An 18339-nucleotide genomic window follows, 5' to 3' on the forward strand; every position below is an offset into this window, starting at 1 on the left:
GGAAGCAGGGCCAATGCCAGGCTCAGCACAAGGGACCTCCTCAGCACTGGGAATGTCTTCAGCACCCCTGCTGGTGGTTCAGTTGATGTTACTGTGGCTCCACTCACTGCCCTCCACTTTGCCACCATCAGTCACGTTGGCGCTGCTGCCAACTTCGGGGTTAACACCAGCACCAGAAACAACAGAGGTGTACTCAGTGCCAGTGATAGCATTTCCACTGTTGGCGCCAGTTCCCTCTTCATTCTGGTGTATGGACGAGTCCGGCCAGTTGCTCACACTTTCAGGCTGGCTCTACCTTTCTCCACTGAAGCCTGGGATTCCTCAACTTCCAGGTCAGGATCATTCTCCTCCCATTTTCCATCGCCTGATCTGCACTGGGGGCCGTTCATAGAGCACTGTGGGTACCAAGATTGGTGCTCATCTTGTGGGCGGGACTATGGGTTCTTTACTTCAAATGCGCCTGTGCCTTTGATCAGAGATTTTTGGTAGTGGTGCCCATTTATTCCTTTTGCCCTGCACCGAGATTACATGGGGCTGTGCGGGCAAACAGCCCTCAATTCCTTCTCAACCAACTGCCTTTGGCCTGAGACAGATTCTGCAACTTTTGCCTCTTCTCTGTTCAGCATTTGGATAGATAGTTAATAGTTACTTACCTTTTAGTGTTTCCTTTTCTCTCTCCCTCTCCCTCCCCCTCCCTTAAATTTTATTTTTAAATCTTTTTATTCTTAGTTTAGAACTTTCTGTTCTTGCGGGTTATCCGGGGGGGGGGGGAGGGGGAGGGTTGGTCATTCTTCCTTGGCAATGCTGAGTTCCCTGGGATTCAAGAGGGGCGTCTCCTGCCATGAGTCTATTCTAATCAGTGATGGCCATCCCCAGTGCCTCTGCTGTTTGGGTGATACCCATATGCCTAGTAAGTGCAAGAGCTGCACATCCTTCAAAAGTAGATCCTCAAAAAAATAGGGAGATCAAGTTTCAACTTCTAACGATGGAGCAAGCCTTACATTCAGCTTCAGATCCAAGGGTTAGAGGACTCCCCTGTACATAGATCTCCCAGTACCAATAGTGCCCCTTCCATGCCAAGACCTCAGTCAACAAAGACCACTAGAAAGGTAGGCAGTATTGCAGCATCAAATACTTCTACAGTACCAAAGTCCTCATCTGCCGCTAAACAGAAGGAGGTAGGGAGTAAATCTTCAAGAGAATTTCAGTCACTGAAGCACAGGAGAGCTACAGAGACCTCCGCTTCCAAGGGGAGTTCCATGCAGGTTTAGAGTGATACTGGTACGAAAAGCAACGAAGAAAACTCAGTCTAAGACAGACTTAGTATCGAGTTTGGGTACCTGGATCCTGGCTGGCAGAGACATAGGTGAAAAGAGTTAAGCCTGTCCCAGACCAAAACTCAGTATCAATATCAAGGAAGTCAACTGTACCAAAGACTGCCAAACCTCATATGGTACCAAGGGAATTGAAACTGACACAGTCCCAGGCCAGGCTCTCAGTGCCAATTACGTTGGTACAGAAACCATACACTACAGGCTCTCTCACAGGCCAGTGTTTACTGTCAGTAACGCAAGAATTCAGGACATGATAGTCTCTTCAGAGCCAGAGTCTCCCCTATTAATGAGTGCTGGGGTTTGTCAGCATCAAGATCCATTCGGTCACCACCCCCTCTATCACATAGGGAACCATGCTCGCCCTTGTCGTCTTTGCAAGCTGAACAACTTCCCACCATACTCCAGAGTATGTGGAATAGGATGCTTCAGATTCTCAGCTCTCTGGGCAGTCTTCCACTATCTGTTCTAGAACACATCACTATCCCTCCTGCCCTGATGTTTTACAAGTGCATAGACCTCTAATGACACCCTCCTGGCAGAAACACAGATGCCTCCACCTATGCCTTTTGTCCCCCCTCAGTGGCCTTTCTGGGATCCGTGGATGTTCTATCACCAGAAATTTTTGATGAGGTCTTCACCCCACCAGAGGGAACAGAGAAGGACCCATTCTCCTTAACCCTCTTTACTACCACCCATGCAAGAGGAAGAGACGTTTGAGGAACAAGGGCAGACAAGGAGGTGACACCTCTTATGAATGTTTCCTCTTCATCACCGGATGAAGTTGTCATGCCTCCACCACTTTCTGTGGAAGATGACGTCAGACCATTTCAGGAATTGATGACACGAGTTGCTGACATACTTCAGATTCCCTTAGAGCAGTGGTTCTCAACCAAGCAGGTTTCAGAGGGTCTGCCAATCAGGGTTGGCACTAGACTTGCTAGGGCCCAGGGCAGAAAGCCAAAGCTGGAGCCCTGCCATGGTGGGTCTGAAGCCTGAGCAGCTTAGCTTCATGGAGCCCCCTGTAGCATGGAGCCATGAGCAGTTGCCCTGGTTACTACCCCCTAACTCTGGCCCTGGCTTTTATAGTTAGAAAAACAGTTGTTCCACATGTGGGCTGTGGAGTTTTTAAGCATATTAGGTGGGCCTCAGAAAGAAAAAGATTGAGAACCCCTACCTTAGCAGAGTTTCAGGAGTCCACCATAAGCTCCTAGATATCTTACACACCTTGTCATCGATGAGAATTGCTATTCAAGTGCATGAGGCTCTTAGGGAGCCTACTAAGACTGTTTGGCAAACCCCAGCTACAACACTGCCTACCTACAACAGAATTGATAAAAACTATTATGTTCCTGATGGAGAATCAGAGTTTCTATTCTCTCACCCAGCTCTGAACTCCTTAGTAGTAGATGTCGTTAATGAACGAGGTAGGCAACATAGCTCAAGTCCACCCCATACAGTAAGGACCATAAGAGGCTCGAACTTTCTGGCTGCAAATCCCATCAGCTATAACTACATTTTCTCAGCCATCCATGTCCTCCAAGTGACAATTTTGATGATTTGGTCAAGAGTCTGAACCATCCCCAGTCAAAGGGACTTTACAGCTGAAACATCCTACCCCCTCCCTCCTTTCGGATGCCACCTCTCCCATTTTCAGGATGCATGCGAGCATATAACATCGGACAAATGGGTTTTGGAATCCATAGCTTCAGGTTATGCTATCCATTTCAAGGCTATCCCTCCTATCCCTCCCTGTCCCGCTTTTAGGGATCCTTCTCATGGTCAAGTGCTAGAACAAGAAGAGACCTCACTTCTAAATTCAGGATGGTGACCCTGGCAGCAATAATTTGGTCATTAGAATTAGGAGATTTGTAGGTCAAGAATCGTGAACCAGACACGTGTTTTCATGATGCTATTTACCTATTACATAGGAGGTTTCTTCATTGCCAAATCAACAATGAACAGTATCAACACAAGGTGCTTCCTTTTGGACTATCTTTAGCATGAAGGGTGTTCTCAAAGATGCTGGCAGTAGTTGTTCCCCACCTTTGTCATTTGGGCATAATCATTTTCCTGTATTTAAATAATTGGCTGAAAAAAACAGATCCTATTGGGAAGTGCTGGAGATAGCAGAGATCACATGTTCTCTGTTTTATAGCCTGGGCCTTCAAATCAATCTCAAAAAGTCCATTTTGACTCCACTACAGTGTCTAGATTTTATAGGGGCTTCCCTGGATGCATTAACAGGCAGAGCATACCTAGCAACTAGCAGATTTCTCGCACTAGTGAATCTCATCTCAAGAATTCAGGGCAGCCCTCAAGTTACAATTAGAGATTGCCTTCAACTGCTGTGACGCATATCCACATATTTCTGTGTAGTGCAGCATGCCAGGTTACGTCTCCAAGGTTTACAGGGATGTGCAAATCCAGCAAATACAATCTAGGCAGGTTACTGTCTGTTCTCCAATAAGTTCTACATTCACTTAACTGGTGGAAGAACCTGAACAAGACCTGAGAACAGTGAAAAATGCTTGCCTATGCTTTCTACCTCTAAATCAGATTGAAGTCAGTAAAGATAATATCAGACAACATGAGTGTATTATATTGAGAGCCTGTTGAGAGTCTTTGGGTTAAGTTTAGAGGTGAGAGCAAAAAGGGTGATGTCATGGTGGGCGTCTGCTGTATATCCAGGAGGATGAGGTAGACGAGGCTTTCTTCAGACAACTAACAGAAGTTTCCAGATCACAGGCCCTGGTTCTCATGGGGGACTTCAATCACTGGTAGAGCAATACAGCAGTGCACAGACAATTCAGGAAGTTTTTGGAGAGTGTTGGGGACAATTTTGTGGTGCAAGTGCTGGAGGAACCGAGGGGCCGTGCTCCTTTTGACCTGCTGCTCACAAACAGGGAAGAATTGGTTGGGGAAGTAGAAGTGGGTGGCAACCTGGGCAACAGTGACCATGAGATGGTTGAGTTCAGGATCCTGACAAAAGGAAGGAAGGAGAGCAGCAGAATACAGACCCTGGTCTTCAGAAAAGCAGACTTTGACTCCCTCAGGGAGCTGATGGGCAGGATCCCCGGGGAGGCTGATATGAGGGGGAAAGGAGTTCAGGAGAGCTGGCTGTATTTTAAAGAAGCCTTATTGAGGGTGCAGGAACAAACCATCCCAATGTGCAGAAAGAATAGCAAATATAACAGGCGACCAGCTTGGCTTAACAGTGAAATCTTCTGTGAGCTTAAACTCAGAAAGGAAGCTTACAAGAAGTGGAAACTTGGACAGATGACTAGGGAGGACTATAAAAAATATTGCTTGAGCATGTAGGGTGTAATCAGGAAGGCTAAAGCACAATTGGAGTTGCAGCTAGCAAGGGATGTGAAGGGTAACAAGAAGGGTTTCTACAGGTATGTTAGCAACAAGAAGGTCAGGAGAGTGTTGGGACCCTTACTGAATGGGAGAGGCAACCTAGTGACAGATGATGTGGAAAAAGCTGAAGTACTCAGTGCTTTTTTTGCTTCGGTCTTCACAGACAAGGTCAGCTCCCAGACTGCTGCACTGGGCAGCACAGTGTGGGGAGGAGGTGAGCAGCCCTCACTGGTGAAAGAACAGGTTAAGGACTATTTAGAAAAGCTGGACATGCACAAGTCCATGGATTCGGATCTAATGTGTCCAAGGGTGCTGAGGGAGTTGGCTGATGTGATTGCAGAGCCATTGGCCATTATCTTTAAAAACTTGTGGCGATCAGGGAATGTCCCGGACAATTGGAAAAAGGCAAATATAGTATCCATCTTTTAAAAAGGGAAGAAGGAGAATCTAGGGAACTACAGACCGGTCAGCCTCACCTCAGTCCCTAGAAAAATCATGGAGAAGGTTCTCAAGGAATCCATTTTGAAGCACTTGGAGGAGATGAAGGTGATCAGGAACAATCAACATGGATTCATCAAGGGCAAGTCATGCCTGACCAACCTGATTGCCTTCTATGATGAGATATCCACAGAGCCAGTTATGGGGAAAGCGTGGATGTGATATATCTTGACTTCAGCAAAGCTTTTGATATGGTCTCCCACAGTATTCTTGCCAGCAAGTTAAAAAAGTATGGATTGGATGAATGGACTATAAGGTGGATAGAAAGCTGGCTAGGTCGTCAAGCTCAACAGGTAGTGATCAACGGCTCGATGTCTAGTTGGCAGCCGGTATCAAGTGGAGTGTCCCAGGGGGGTCGGTCCTGGGGCCAGTTTTGTTCAACATCTTCATTAGTGACCTGGATGATGGGATAGGGTCCAGAGTGACCTAGATAAATTGAAGAATTGGGCCAAAAGAAATCTGATGAGGTTTAACAAGGCCAAGTGCAGAATCCTGCACTTAGGATGGAAGAATCCCATGCACTGCTACAGGCCGGGGACTGACTAGCTAAGCGGCAGTTCTGCAGAAAAGGACCTGGCAGTGGATGAGAAGCTGGATATGAGTCAACAGTGTGCCCTTGTTGCCAAGAAGGCTAACGACATACTGGGTGCATTAGTAGGAGCATTGCCAGCAGATCGAGGGAAGTGATTATTCCCCTCTATTCGGCTCTGGTGAGGCCACATATGGAGTATTATGTCCAGTTTTGGGACCCCCACTACAGAAAGGATGTGGACAAATTGGAGAGAGTCCAGTGGAAGGCAATGAAAATGATTAGGGGGCTGGGGCAAATAACTTATGAGGAGAGGCTGAGGGAACTGGGTTTATTTAGTCTGCAGAAGAGACGAGTGAAGGAGGATTTGATAGCAGCCTTCAACTACCTGAAGGGGGGTTCTAAAGAGGATGGAATTAGGCTGTTCAGAGTGGTGGCAGATGACAGAACAAAGAGCAATGGTCTCAAGTTGCATTGGGGAGGTTTAGGTTGGATATTAGGAAACACTGTTTCACTAGGAGCGTGGTGAAACACTTGAATGGGTTACATAGGGAGGTGGTGGAATCTCCATCCATAGAGGTTTTTAAGGCCCGGCTTGACAAAGCCCTGGCTGGGATGATTTAGTTGGGATTGGTCCTGCTTTGAACAGGGGGGTGGATTAGATGACCTCATGAGGTCTCTTCCAACTCTAATCTTCTGTGATTCTATATCAACTGTCAGGGAGGAGCACGTTCCCCATCTCTATGTACTGAAGCAATAAAACTCTGTAATTGGTGCATAACCAAACACATAGTCATCCCGGCTTCTTACTACCTAGGTATTCAAAACACCATGGCAGACCATCTCCGCAGACATTTCTTTCTAAATTATTAATGGGAACTGAACTGCAGAGTCCTCTTCACATGATATTCTCAGGTTGGTGATTCTCGTAGGTCAGTGGTGGGCAACCTGCAGCCCACAGGCGGCCCATCAGGGTAATCTGATTGCAGGCTGTTAGACATTTTGCTGACATAGACCATCCGCAGGCACGGCTCCCCACAGCTCCCACTGGGACAGTCAACATCAGCAAAATCTCTAGCGGCCCGCAATCAGATTACCCTGGGGAGCCGGCCACAGGTTGCCCACCACTGTCATAGGTTGATCTGTTTGCCACAGCTGCCAACACAAAATGCATCACGTATTGCTCCAGATGGGGGGTCTCAAACCTCTATCTCTAGGAGACCCATTTCTCAACTTTTTTCTGTAAATATCCACCAACACTGTTATTGAAGGTTCTCAACAAGATCAAACAAAACTGGGCCAATGTCATACTAATTGCACCAATGTGGCCAAGAAAAGTCTGATATCCCTATTGCATCAGACTCGCCTTTCACCCTACATGGAAGCTTCCAATCAGTCCTTTACCTGCTGACTCAAGATGCAGGTCAAACACTTCACTCCAATTTACAGATTTTTGGTGCCAAGCATAGTTCCTCAATGGTTCTCTGGGATAGAGAGAGATTGTTCCTCAGAGGTACAAGTTTTATTAAATAGTAGAAAACCATCTACAAGAAATACTTACCTCCAGAAATGGAAACGATATAATCTTTGGTGTAACGGTCATCAGATTTCGCCAACTTGTTCTCCTTTTCCTATAGTACTGAATTATCTGTTGGAGTTGAAGATGTCTTTTTATAAATTCTGTTAAGGTTCACTTAGCAGCAGTAACAGCCTTTCACAAATCTGGGGGAGAGGGGGCTGGGTTCTCTCTTCACTCACCTCTACAGCAAGATTCCTGCAAGGTTTGTCAAATATCTCCCCACAAATCAGAGACTCCTCTCCTAGCTGGGACCAGAACCTGTCCTTAGTGGCTTTATGAAGCATCTGTTTAAACCACTAGCTGGGTGTTGGTTATTAGAATATCTTTGAAAACAACCTTTCTGGTAGCGATCACTTTTGCCTGAAGGGTAGGAGAATTGGTTTATAGTATTTTTCCAAAGAGGAAGTGTTGTTATTGGCCTATCAAAGTAATTAGGAATGACTAACATTTCAAACTACATCTTTTAATCCACTACTTTCACCAAGTTTCTGGTAGACTAAAATTTTACCAATGGCAAGATAGAAGAACAAGGGTAGTCAGTAACTGGTCCACAGCTTTAAAAAACACTGGTAACAGAACACATTTGTTACTCTGAACATACTGTTTAATAGTTTTTCCCCCTTCAAAGTATAGTAAGCTTTTCTATCTATTATTTAATAGATTTTTATTTTGCATTTAAAGTACTATCACTTATTTCAAAGAGCCAGAAGATTTTGGAACAGGACTGGAGATTAAATGACTGACTCCCCAGGGGCAGCAAGAAGGATTTCTTAACCTTAAAGCACTAAGGAACTTCTGGTGCCAAAGAGTAGAAAGAGATTTCAAGGGACAATGTCAGGCTATCAAAGATTCTTATCTCAAGTGTCCTTGAAATTCCCCATTAATCAAAACATTCATCTTCTGGCTTTCTTCCCAAAACCACTTCGGATTAGTGAAGAAGCCATATTCCATACTCTAGATGTGAGACGGGCATTAGCCTTCTACCTAGACAGGAGCAAACCATTTAGAAAATCTCCTAGATTATTTCTATCCATTGCGGAGAGAAACAAGATCGGTAATTTTGAAACAGTGGTTGTCTATGTGAATCTCAGGTTGTATTAAGACTTGTTTTGACAGAGCTCATCTCCAACCCCCTTCAAGAGATATATTTCAAACAGTTGACAAGAAGGTGTGAGTAACAGTGGGGGGAAAATTAGCATGGGGAAATAGTTTTTAGTTTGTGTAATGACCCATCCACTCCCAATGTTTATTCAAGCCTAATTTAATGGTGTCCAGTTTGCAAATTAATTCCAGTTCTGCGGTTTCTCGTTGGAGTCTGTTTCTGAAAATAAATATAAAGTGAGCACTGTCCACTTTGTATTCTGTATTATAATTGAAATCAATATATATGAAAATGAAGAATACATCCAAAATATTTAAATAAATAGTATTCTATTATTGTTTAACAGCGCAATTAATCACAATTAATTTTTTTAATCATGCGATTAATTGCGATTATTTTTTTTTAATTGCTTGACAGCCCTACTTATTAGGAGTTTACTATGAGCATAGTAATTGCTTTATTGATCATTCTTTGAGTCAGTATTTTTATTTTTTACAATGAAGGGCATTCTTGTTGAGGGGTTCATTCTGTGGCTTATGGCAAATTCTCTAGTCATTTCTACAGCCCTAAAATTTCAGCAAATGCAAGGTTCTAAATTTGGCCTGAACTTGAAGGGCTAGTCTTTGGTTTGTTTTTCTAGAATGTTTGTTTAATTTTCATTAATTTAGAGGAGCTGTGGGCATTTTGGGTTGAATGTAAAATTTATTTTTAAAATATGTCTTAAATATTCATAATTTAAGATCGCATTTTTCTCTTAAATCACTTCAATTTTCTTTTCAAAGGTTTTTTAATTTAAAATGTGTTACAAAATGTTTCCATTTCTTTAAGGAATCAAAAGATGAACAGTGGAAACGAGCTATGGACTATCTCAATATTGTCAGTGAACTCAATTACATGACCCAGATTGTTATCATGCTCTACGAGGATCCAAACAAGGTAAGTAAATAAAATTGATAAATATCTAGAAATATGATTAGTTCAAACCATGTTTTAAAGAGTAGATATTCACTGTCTTTAGGAACTTTCTTCAGAGGAACGTTTTCATGTGGAGCTTCACTTTAGTCCGGGAGCTAAAGGCTGTGAAGAGGATAAAAACTTACCAGCTGGTTTTGGATATAGACCTGCCTCCCGAGAGGTAATACTTCTGGCATACTTTAGAACAAAAGTTCAAGGATTCTCTGTTCATGAATATGTTCCAATAACTTTTGTTTTAATCACTGGAGAATTAGTTAGGAAGAATGACTCTTGGTTTTGAATTAACTTTGTGTGTACTGTGTGCATATAAAAATAAACTAGTGTACTATGAGTAACAGTTATACGTCATAATTCAGGCCCTCTGATTCAAATAGATACTTTCTTCAATAAAAGGTATACTCACCTCATTTGTTCTTTTACTGACTTTGTAATTGCAACCTTTTATGGCTTTGCATAATTTTTTGTTGGAGATAGTCCTGTTTCTCCAATATTCTGACAAATGCACAAGATGACATCTAAGAAAAAATATGAATTTGAATTTTAGGGAATATTGACTATTGATGATATTTTTCAGTTTGTATATGTGTACATCTATATAGTTAAACAATTTGGTGTTACACATGTTAAGACACTGTGGGTGAAATTTTGCCCCCATTGAAGTCAGTGGGAGTTTTGCCATTGACTTAAATGGAACCAGGATTTTATCTTTTACATATTCAGTGAAACTTGTAAGAAGACATGGTGGTGTGAGCAATGATATTATGGTCACATTGTCACATGTGGTAGAAGAGAGTTAAAGTAACAAATGCTTTTTTTAGGTGTATAAAAACAGTATTTTTATGGTTTAAGAGCCTTGTGTCACTAAACATCATGCATATCATTAACACTTTACTACGTATAGAATAATTTAAGCATTTTTTGTAACTGATTTATTTAATGGATTTCCATGTCCATATAGTACAAAGTATGTAGCTAACTTGAATAGGTAATACCTTTACTTGTAGAATGAAGGCTCAAAGAAAACCTCCCATAAAAATGATAGTGATGAGGAGTCACATACTTCTAAAAGGGATGAAACGGATCGATCAATAGTGGTATTCAAGCCAATGGTGTCAGACCCAATTCACATACACAGAAAGTCGCCCCTTCCAAGATCCCGGAAGATTGGTTCTGTTGAAGTAAGTGTTTCTGTCATGGTGCATGTCTACTGAAATGAATTCTTCATTTACTTCTAACAAAAAAGTAGAGACTATTCTGTTTTTGATTACACAAAAATAGAATGGTGTCATTCTTCTCAAAGTGCTGCTTTTATTCCATGGGAAATTCTCCATGGCAATGGTTGTCTGAAAGGAATTTCAGAAACATCATATGATTGTTTGGCCATATAAATTCTTTTTCTTTCCTTTAGTATTTTAAATCTTATTATATAACTTTTATTCTATGAAAATGAAGATACACATTTTTTAGTCTCAACTCCTTCTTCTCCAAGCTGACTAACATACATTGCTTGCATATGCATTCTGACAAGACTGCTGCTAATGGAAACAAAACATTGAATTTTTTCATTTGTGGGGATTGGGGTGGGGGAAGGAGAGGTGGCTGTAGGAAAATTTCGCCATCTACAATTAACTTTCATAGGGAGCAACTGATTCCAGTGGCACAGTGGTTGAAGGTAAGAGAGCAAATTGGCAGCATGCTTTGAGGGGCGGGGAATGTGTGTTTTCCAGAGTCTTCAGATAAGTGCCCTAAGACTTTTTGGATGCCCAGTGTAGAGGCCATGACACCAAGGAGTTGAGAAACTGTCATAAAAGGTGCTCTAACATCACAATAGTGAAGCAAGTTCGTGATGATTCATTGTATGCCATTAATATGGTTGAACAGTAAAGACACTGTTGGTGCACACTAGTACTTCAGTGACACTGAGGGTAGGTCTGCACTTAAAATATCACAGTGGCATAGCTGCATAGGTGTAGCTGCACTGCTGTAGCACTTCAGTGAAGACGCTACTACACTGAGGGGAGAGCTACTCCTGTTGGTGTAGTTAATCCACCCCTGCAAGAGGCAGTAGCTATGTCAGTGGGAGAAGCCCTCCGGTTGACATAGGGCTGTTTACATCGGGGAGTAGATTGGTATAATTCCATTGCTCAGGGGTGTGGATTTTTCACACCTTTGAGCGACATAGTTACACTGATGTAAGTTTATACTGTAGACCTGGCCTGACACTAGAACATAAGATGTACAGTTTACTATCTTATTCTCAGTTGCTTAAAACCTCAAAGAACTGTATACTCTTTTCCCTGCATGTTGTCTCAGGAATAGGTGCTTATATAGACTGGGTACCACAATAGTAAGAATTCCAAGTAACTTGGTTACTGTCAATGTGTGGAGAATAATACGGATGTTTTTGTTTTATTATGATCTGTATATAACATAAAAAAATTAAGAGGTGATACTTGTGAATGTATTGCAGGGTTGCATTTCCTGTTTTACCATAAGCAGCGTTCGAGAGGAGTAATTTCAATGTTTTTGAAAGTGGCTTTCACTCTGATCATGCAAGCTCCCTTCCTAGAGGGAAGTTCACGTGCAGTTTTATAGTATTTCAAAATTTTAACCATTTTCATTTTTTGTAAATTTTCAGAAGCTGCTTTCAAGAGGTATTATTGATATGCATTGCTAAACTTTGACTTTCAGCAGGTAAAACATTCAAGTAGAATCTGTTCCAGCATCCAGCTTTTATGGAAATTCTAAATTTTTACTTCCTATTGAATAATAGTCTTTGATTTTACTCATCTAGCTGTGAAACTGTGCAAAAAAGGTAAATTGGAAGAGCTAATATATTTGCAAAACAGTCTTTGAAGAATTTTGACCACTTGGTATCTTGAAAGTGTAGTTTGACTTCATCTTATATTGCCTTAGAATTATTTCTTTAAAGATAACTCTTTCCACTCCAGTCCATTCATTTAAAGGGACACTGTCAGGTAGTTTAGGCTCAACCTAAAAGTATTTTTTTTTATTTTATAATCTCTAGTAAAATAAAACTTTAAATTTATCTGGATTACAGTCTTCAGCAGAGTCTAATACAAACATGGCAGCACTGTACTAGTGATGGAGACCAGAAATGAAGTTGACTAGTCTCATTTCCTTGAGCTTACAATTAAATGGAAAAACTAAAGAATATAAATTGTGAGAAACAATTTACATTTCTAAAAAGGTTCAGTGCTGTTTAATCTAGATCATGGGATCTCAATCTGGGGGGTCGGGACCCCTCAGGGGGTCATGAGGTTATTACATGGGGAGTTGCGAGCTGTCAACCTCCACCCCAAATCTCGCTTTGCCTCCAGCATTTATAATGGTGTTAAATATATTTAAAAGTGTTTTTAATTTATAAGGGGGGTCACACTCAGAGGCTTGCTATGTGAAAGGGGTCACCAGTACAAAAGTTTGAGAGCCACTGATCTAGATAGTATTAACACAGGTAGAAGAATAGGGCTTTTTTTAGCCTGACATTGTCCCTTGAAATCTCTGTCTACTCTTTGGCACCAGAAGTTCCTTAGTGCTTTAAGGTTAAGAAATCCTTCTTGCCGCCCCTGGGGAGTCAGTCATTTAATCTCCAGTCCTGTTCCAAAATCTTCTGGCTCTTTGAAATAAGTGATAGTACTTTAAATGCAAAATAAAAATCTATTAAATAATAGATAGAAAAGCTTACTATACTGTGAAGGGGGAAAAACTATTAAACAGTATGTTCAGAGTAACAAATGTGTTCTGTTACCAGTGTTTTTTAAAGCTGTGGACCAGTTACTGACTATCCTTGTTCTTCTATCTTGCCATTGGTAAAATTTTAGTCTACCAGAAACTTGGTGAAAGTAGTGGATTAAAAGATGTAGTTTGAAATGTTAGTCATTCCTAATTACTGTTTAATAGTTTTAAAGCTGTATATAAAAGAGTGCAAACAAACTGTATTTTTTTTCCTGATCACTGGCTCTGTGGAATCTAACTTTGCATGCTTTGCTGTTTTTTTGCCCCCTTTCTCACTTCCAGGAAGAGAGCCCCCTGAGTGTGTCTAGCCCAGAGTGTATTGGTACCTGGCTGCATTACACCAGTGGTGTGGGTACTGGGCGTCGAAGACGCAGATCAGGGGAACAAATCACTTCTTCCCCTGTCTCCCCTAAATCATTGGCTTTCACATCCAGTATTTTTGGCTCATGGCAACAGGTTTTTAAACTTTACTTCATTAAACATTATTATGCATTCCAAGCAGCAACCAGCTGTCTTTAAGGACATCTAATCCCTTGTTATGGATTACATTCCAAGTAAATTCTTACACTTGTCATTAAAATGTACTTTTTAAAATACTAGTTACTTCCAAGAATGTTGGGGGAGGAAGGAGGAGAAAGCAAATGCATGTTTTTCACAGAATTTTCACTGAATGTATTAGATATTTCCACAATGAATTGGGTTTTTTTTACAGGAATTGTAAACATTAACACTCTAGAAAAGGCATAGACTACTGTTTAATGAAACGGACTTCAGCTTTGGCTTAGTTGTCCTTTAAGACTTTAAAAACAGCATTGCTTAATTTGGTGGTAGGTAAATTGAAACTTTTAAAAAAATAAATGACAGATGAGGCTACTTAAAATAATTGATGTAGCGTCTGATATTACTATTCAAAACTTGTTTTGTATAGATCATATTTTCAGTGGCCTGGTATTAATTGAGCAGGAAACAAACTCTAGCACTAACCATTCTTGCCTTCACTCCTATATCTGGAGATATCTAATTAAAAAACCAAACACAGTACTTCATCCATTGGATTGTACAATATTTTGAAGCCTTTTTGTCTAAATATTTGGGAAAGAGCAGGACAAATGAGACATAGTCAAAATATCAATGAAGATTTAAAGATTGCTCAATTCAAAATATTGTCTGTATATAGGACAATGGATGGTGTTCTAACCATGCCCCTTTCTTTTCTAAGAGTTTCAGTAATTTCCATGATCTTTTTGGAAATTTAAGGAACTTGTATATAGTAAAAGAGTGCAGTAAAGGCGTCTGAAGGCTATGCTGATAGAGCCCGTGCATGGATCAGTGACTGTATGGTGACTTCAACAGCCTGTCTGTCTTTCCTTCCCTCTCCCATTCCCCTTTCAATACAGGAGCAGTTTAGGAGTGTGCATTTGGTAAAATAAAGTAAAATCTATCTCAACTGTCTGTGTTTTCATCTCTGTCTTGGTCTGTGTTCTTTTTAATTCTGAATGCCCGCTTTGCACCACCTCATTGCAAGGACTTCATATGTGAAATGGACTCCCTTCACAAGGGGATATTGCATGATCTTTCATATTTCTTTTATGTATTTCTACTAACATTTATCATACAGCTTATTAACACTTGTCGGTCTGGAGCAGGCCAATATATCAAGTTTAACGGACATTTCCTGCTGTTATTCTATTTTTTCTTATTTTTCTGTTTTGCATATGCAGGTCCTCTCAGACAACAATAGTAACTTACGAACACCAAGAACTATACTGGAACAAAAGCAGAGTGGTTTAGGTATGTACATGCAATTGAAATTTTGTTTCAAGTAAGCAGACTTTCCAATGCCTTTTGTTTTGCACACAGATATATGATCTTGGATTTTTAAAACTCTTGTGTAAACAGTTCCAAATAGTATTTTGAATATAATAGTATCTACTAATTCATTGGGACAGTATAACCCACCGAGTTCAGCAATATTTCAGCAGCAAAAGTTATTTTAATGGAAACTGGATCTTAGGGAACAGCAAAACAGTTGAGACTGTTCACTGATTCTTTACTCTAACCAAAGAAAGTACTCAGGGTTATTTTAAATTTTAAATTATGACTGACGTGTTAATATTTTTGTGGAATTCTTTGAAAGCAAAAGTCCCAGTATGCAACTATTAAAAACACTTTTCCTCAAGCGAAAATAAGTGTCTTCTGCTGTGGTCAATTGAGACAACTGAAGAGATGCTAGTGCAGTGGTCCCCAACCTTTTCCGTGGGGCGAGCGCCGTCAAGAGGCATCATTGAGAGGCAATGCCGCCGAAATTCGGCGGCATTTCGGCAGTAGCGCTTCTTGACGTTGCCGCTTCTCGGCGGCATTTCGACAGCTGCTTGTCTGGCGGCCAGTAGGCCCTGGTGCCCGCGGGCACCGCGTTGGGGACCCCTGTACTAGTGGGTGCAAAAAAAAAAAAAAAAAAAAACCCTAGCCTCCTGTCCTTCACCAAGAAACTTTAGTTTCTAATGAGAGACTGAGGTTTTTGCACTGCCCTCTCATTCCCGCCCTCAAATATTTCTATTAATGGACTGAATAATTAACTTTAACTGTGGATTGTAACTTCTTAACTTGCTTTAATTCAGGAAATGTTCTTCTGCTGTTACCATGAAACAGGCATCTATTTGTATAGTTGTTATGCATTAGATAGGAAATTTTGCGCTGCTGAAAGTTAATTGTATCTTTTTCTGTAAATGCAAAAAATTGTCTGTTTTCAGAAATAACTAGCTTGGAACACATTAAACAAAACACACACATAAATACCTTGCATTGTGAGTTAGAAGTAAAAGTTCCACTATCTTTCCATTTAAGGCTTTGTACTTATTTGTATGTTTGATCGTTGTGATACTCTTATTCCTGTTACATTTTCCTAGTAAAATGTATACATCTGGTGGTCTTGACTACTAAAGCCAATCTTTCTAACTTTTTGCTAAAATTATACTACCCTTCTTCGATGTGACACAGTATAGTTCGTAGAAGCTGTTACATTTGCGTGCATAGTTGAAGGTATTACTTTGGTGAAAAGGCTTTTGCCACAGACCAGGCACCAATTTACATTGGCCATGATTCATCACATGTGCTAGTAATGTTTCCCACTGTTGGAAGGAAATAAATCACTGGGTATATGGCTGTTTTTAAATATACTGCCATGTATATGAAATACAAACAATGAAATCTGAACTGGGCCTCCATCAAGTAATAACATTGCAGAATAATAAAGAAGATTAAAGGAAAATACAAATTCTAGACAAAGTAATTTCTTCCCATTCTCTTAATTTGGATGTGATTTTCATACTATGGTGGACTATGTAAACAGAAAATGTCTTCACACTTAAGTGTATTAATGGTATTTCATCAATTACTTGGTAAACCACTTCTAATGGTAAGATTGTTCATGACTGGGCAACAAAAGTATACAGGTTTTTACATGGAGGACTACTTAATACAAGGGTCTTCTTTAGGAAAGAAGTGAAGCTAAACCTGGTGAAACTTCTGCTTTAAATGTCTATGGTTGGCTGTGACAATAGCTGAAATACAGATATAAGAATGGACAATTTGGTTAACATGTTTCACGTTAAATCATGAATGATGGAAAGTGACATTTTTCTATGTAAAGTCTGAGGAAAATGTGTGAGTACTTGAAGTTACAGACTGCCATTTCAAGGGGGTCAATTTCCATGAAAGCAATAAGCAAGATTTTCCAGGTTATGTTTGTTTCAGAACTGCAGGTTCTAAAACACGTAACTTTCATGTCTTTTTATTTATGTTGATGCTAACTGGTAATTTTTCTTTACCGAACCTGACAACAGGAAATGAAGTCCCTTTGTTAAAATCCAGTCCTCTCTAGTCACATGTAGCAGAGGGTGGTCTGATATGTGTAGAAGCACAATAAATTATAGTAGTTACAATCTACAAGTACCACTGTGACATTACAAGCATATTGTGAATTGTTCAAGGCACTGCCAAAGGCTGCCTTTTGTGTGGTAAGAGCCAAGTGCTTGCATGCTGCATGCATCCCCAATGTGAATGGAAGAGCACCTGGTTGTTGTATGTATTTTCTCTAACTCCCATCAGGGTCTCACTGTGCGGGCCTGTTTAGCACCTCAGTACTCGGGGGTTCTTCGAGCGCACCTAACCTACAGGATTATGCTCGTACTCAACGTAAAAAGCTGACTTCTTCTGGCTGCATAGATGGTATGTGCACACTCTCTCAGATGCACACACAAATCCATGTGCACACATTGAAGTTCTAAAGATGAACCCTAGGCTACTGATTCAGTGGAATCCTAGAATCCTTTGCCTTAGCATTAATTGTATGACTTTTTACTGCCTCTTTACTGCCCATAGCTTGGTTATATTAGTTTAATGACACAGTTAATCCTTGTTCCTGGCTTCTCTATTTGATGTACCTTGAATACAATATATATTGAAAGATTTTCAGCGTGTACAGTTTCAGAACAACGAAGAGCTGAAAATGTAGTTGGAAGTGCTCATCGCTTAAGCCTCTGATTTTGATAATTACGTATTGACATTGAATTGAAACATATTACATTGCATGGAGTATTTACAAGGAGCCAAAAGGAAAAGACCAGTTTCATATTACTGAGTGAAAATTTTAGGATTCCTCTTTGGTGGGTGTGTGGGTGTGGATAGAGGAGTGGTAGGTTTTAGGCTTCAGTAATCTTGGGTAGAACAGCTTTCACAGCAGGTTTCAGCATTTAAAGAAAATGTGCTAATTTACTTTTTTAATGCTGAGGTCGAGCAGTATTAATGCAATTTTCCCCCAAATTCACTCTTCTCAATGTTCAGCTCTAACCAGATATAACTTTGTATGCCAAAATCACCAGTTCATCCTGCTTTTCTTTCATACACTTCATTAAACACCTTGCGGTTATCAATAAAGCCACATTTTCTACTTTTAACCTCTTTTTGGCCTCTAGCCCTTTCCTCTGGTCCTTTCTGCATGCCACTTAATTCTAACCTTTTGTTCATCTTTTTTCTTCTTTCCTTTTTTGAAATGTGTCCCTCTTTTGGTAGCTGTTACGAATTTCAGGTACCTGTTTTTCTCTTTCTCAGACACCACACGTGGTTCTGCTGTTAAAAGATTTTCTATCTCATTTGCTCGACACCCAACCAATGGTATGTTTTGCTTTTATTTAAAAAAAAATACTCC

General features: G+C 40.5%; 1 protein-coding gene across 20 annotated transcripts in view; it reads left to right on the plus strand.

Moving 5' to 3' along the window:
- PPIP5K2 (diphosphoinositol pentakisphosphate kinase 2) overlaps nt 1-18339 on the plus strand; it is an 89252-nt gene that overhangs the window by 58067 nt on the left and 12846 nt on the right. For 8 of the 20 annotated variants that reach the window (XM_065550254.1, XM_065550253.1, XM_065550258.1 and 5 more), the window contains 7 exons: nt 9231-9338; nt 9421-9537; nt 10382-10555; nt 13416-13589; nt 14855-14924; nt 17241-17360; nt 18243-18305. In XM_065550254.1, coding sequence (XP_065406326.1) covers nt 9231-9338; nt 9421-9537; nt 10382-10555; nt 13416-13589; nt 14855-14924; nt 17241-17360; nt 18243-18305 — 826 coding nt within the window. Of the gene's footprint in view, nt 1-9230; nt 9339-9420; nt 9538-10381; nt 10556-12015; nt 12200-13415; nt 13590-14854; nt 14925-17240; nt 17361-18242; nt 18306-18339 lie in introns of those variants that run through there. The other 12 variants (XR_010588814.1, XM_065550260.1, XM_065550263.1 and 9 more) reach the window with 6 other exon arrangements.

The sequence above is a fragment of the Chrysemys picta genome, chromosome 6, assembly GCF_011386835.1.
Source record: "Chrysemys picta bellii isolate R12L10 chromosome 6, ASM1138683v2, whole genome shotgun sequence".
NCBI classification, from domain to species: domain Eukaryota; kingdom Metazoa; phylum Chordata; order Testudines; family Emydidae; genus Chrysemys; species Chrysemys picta.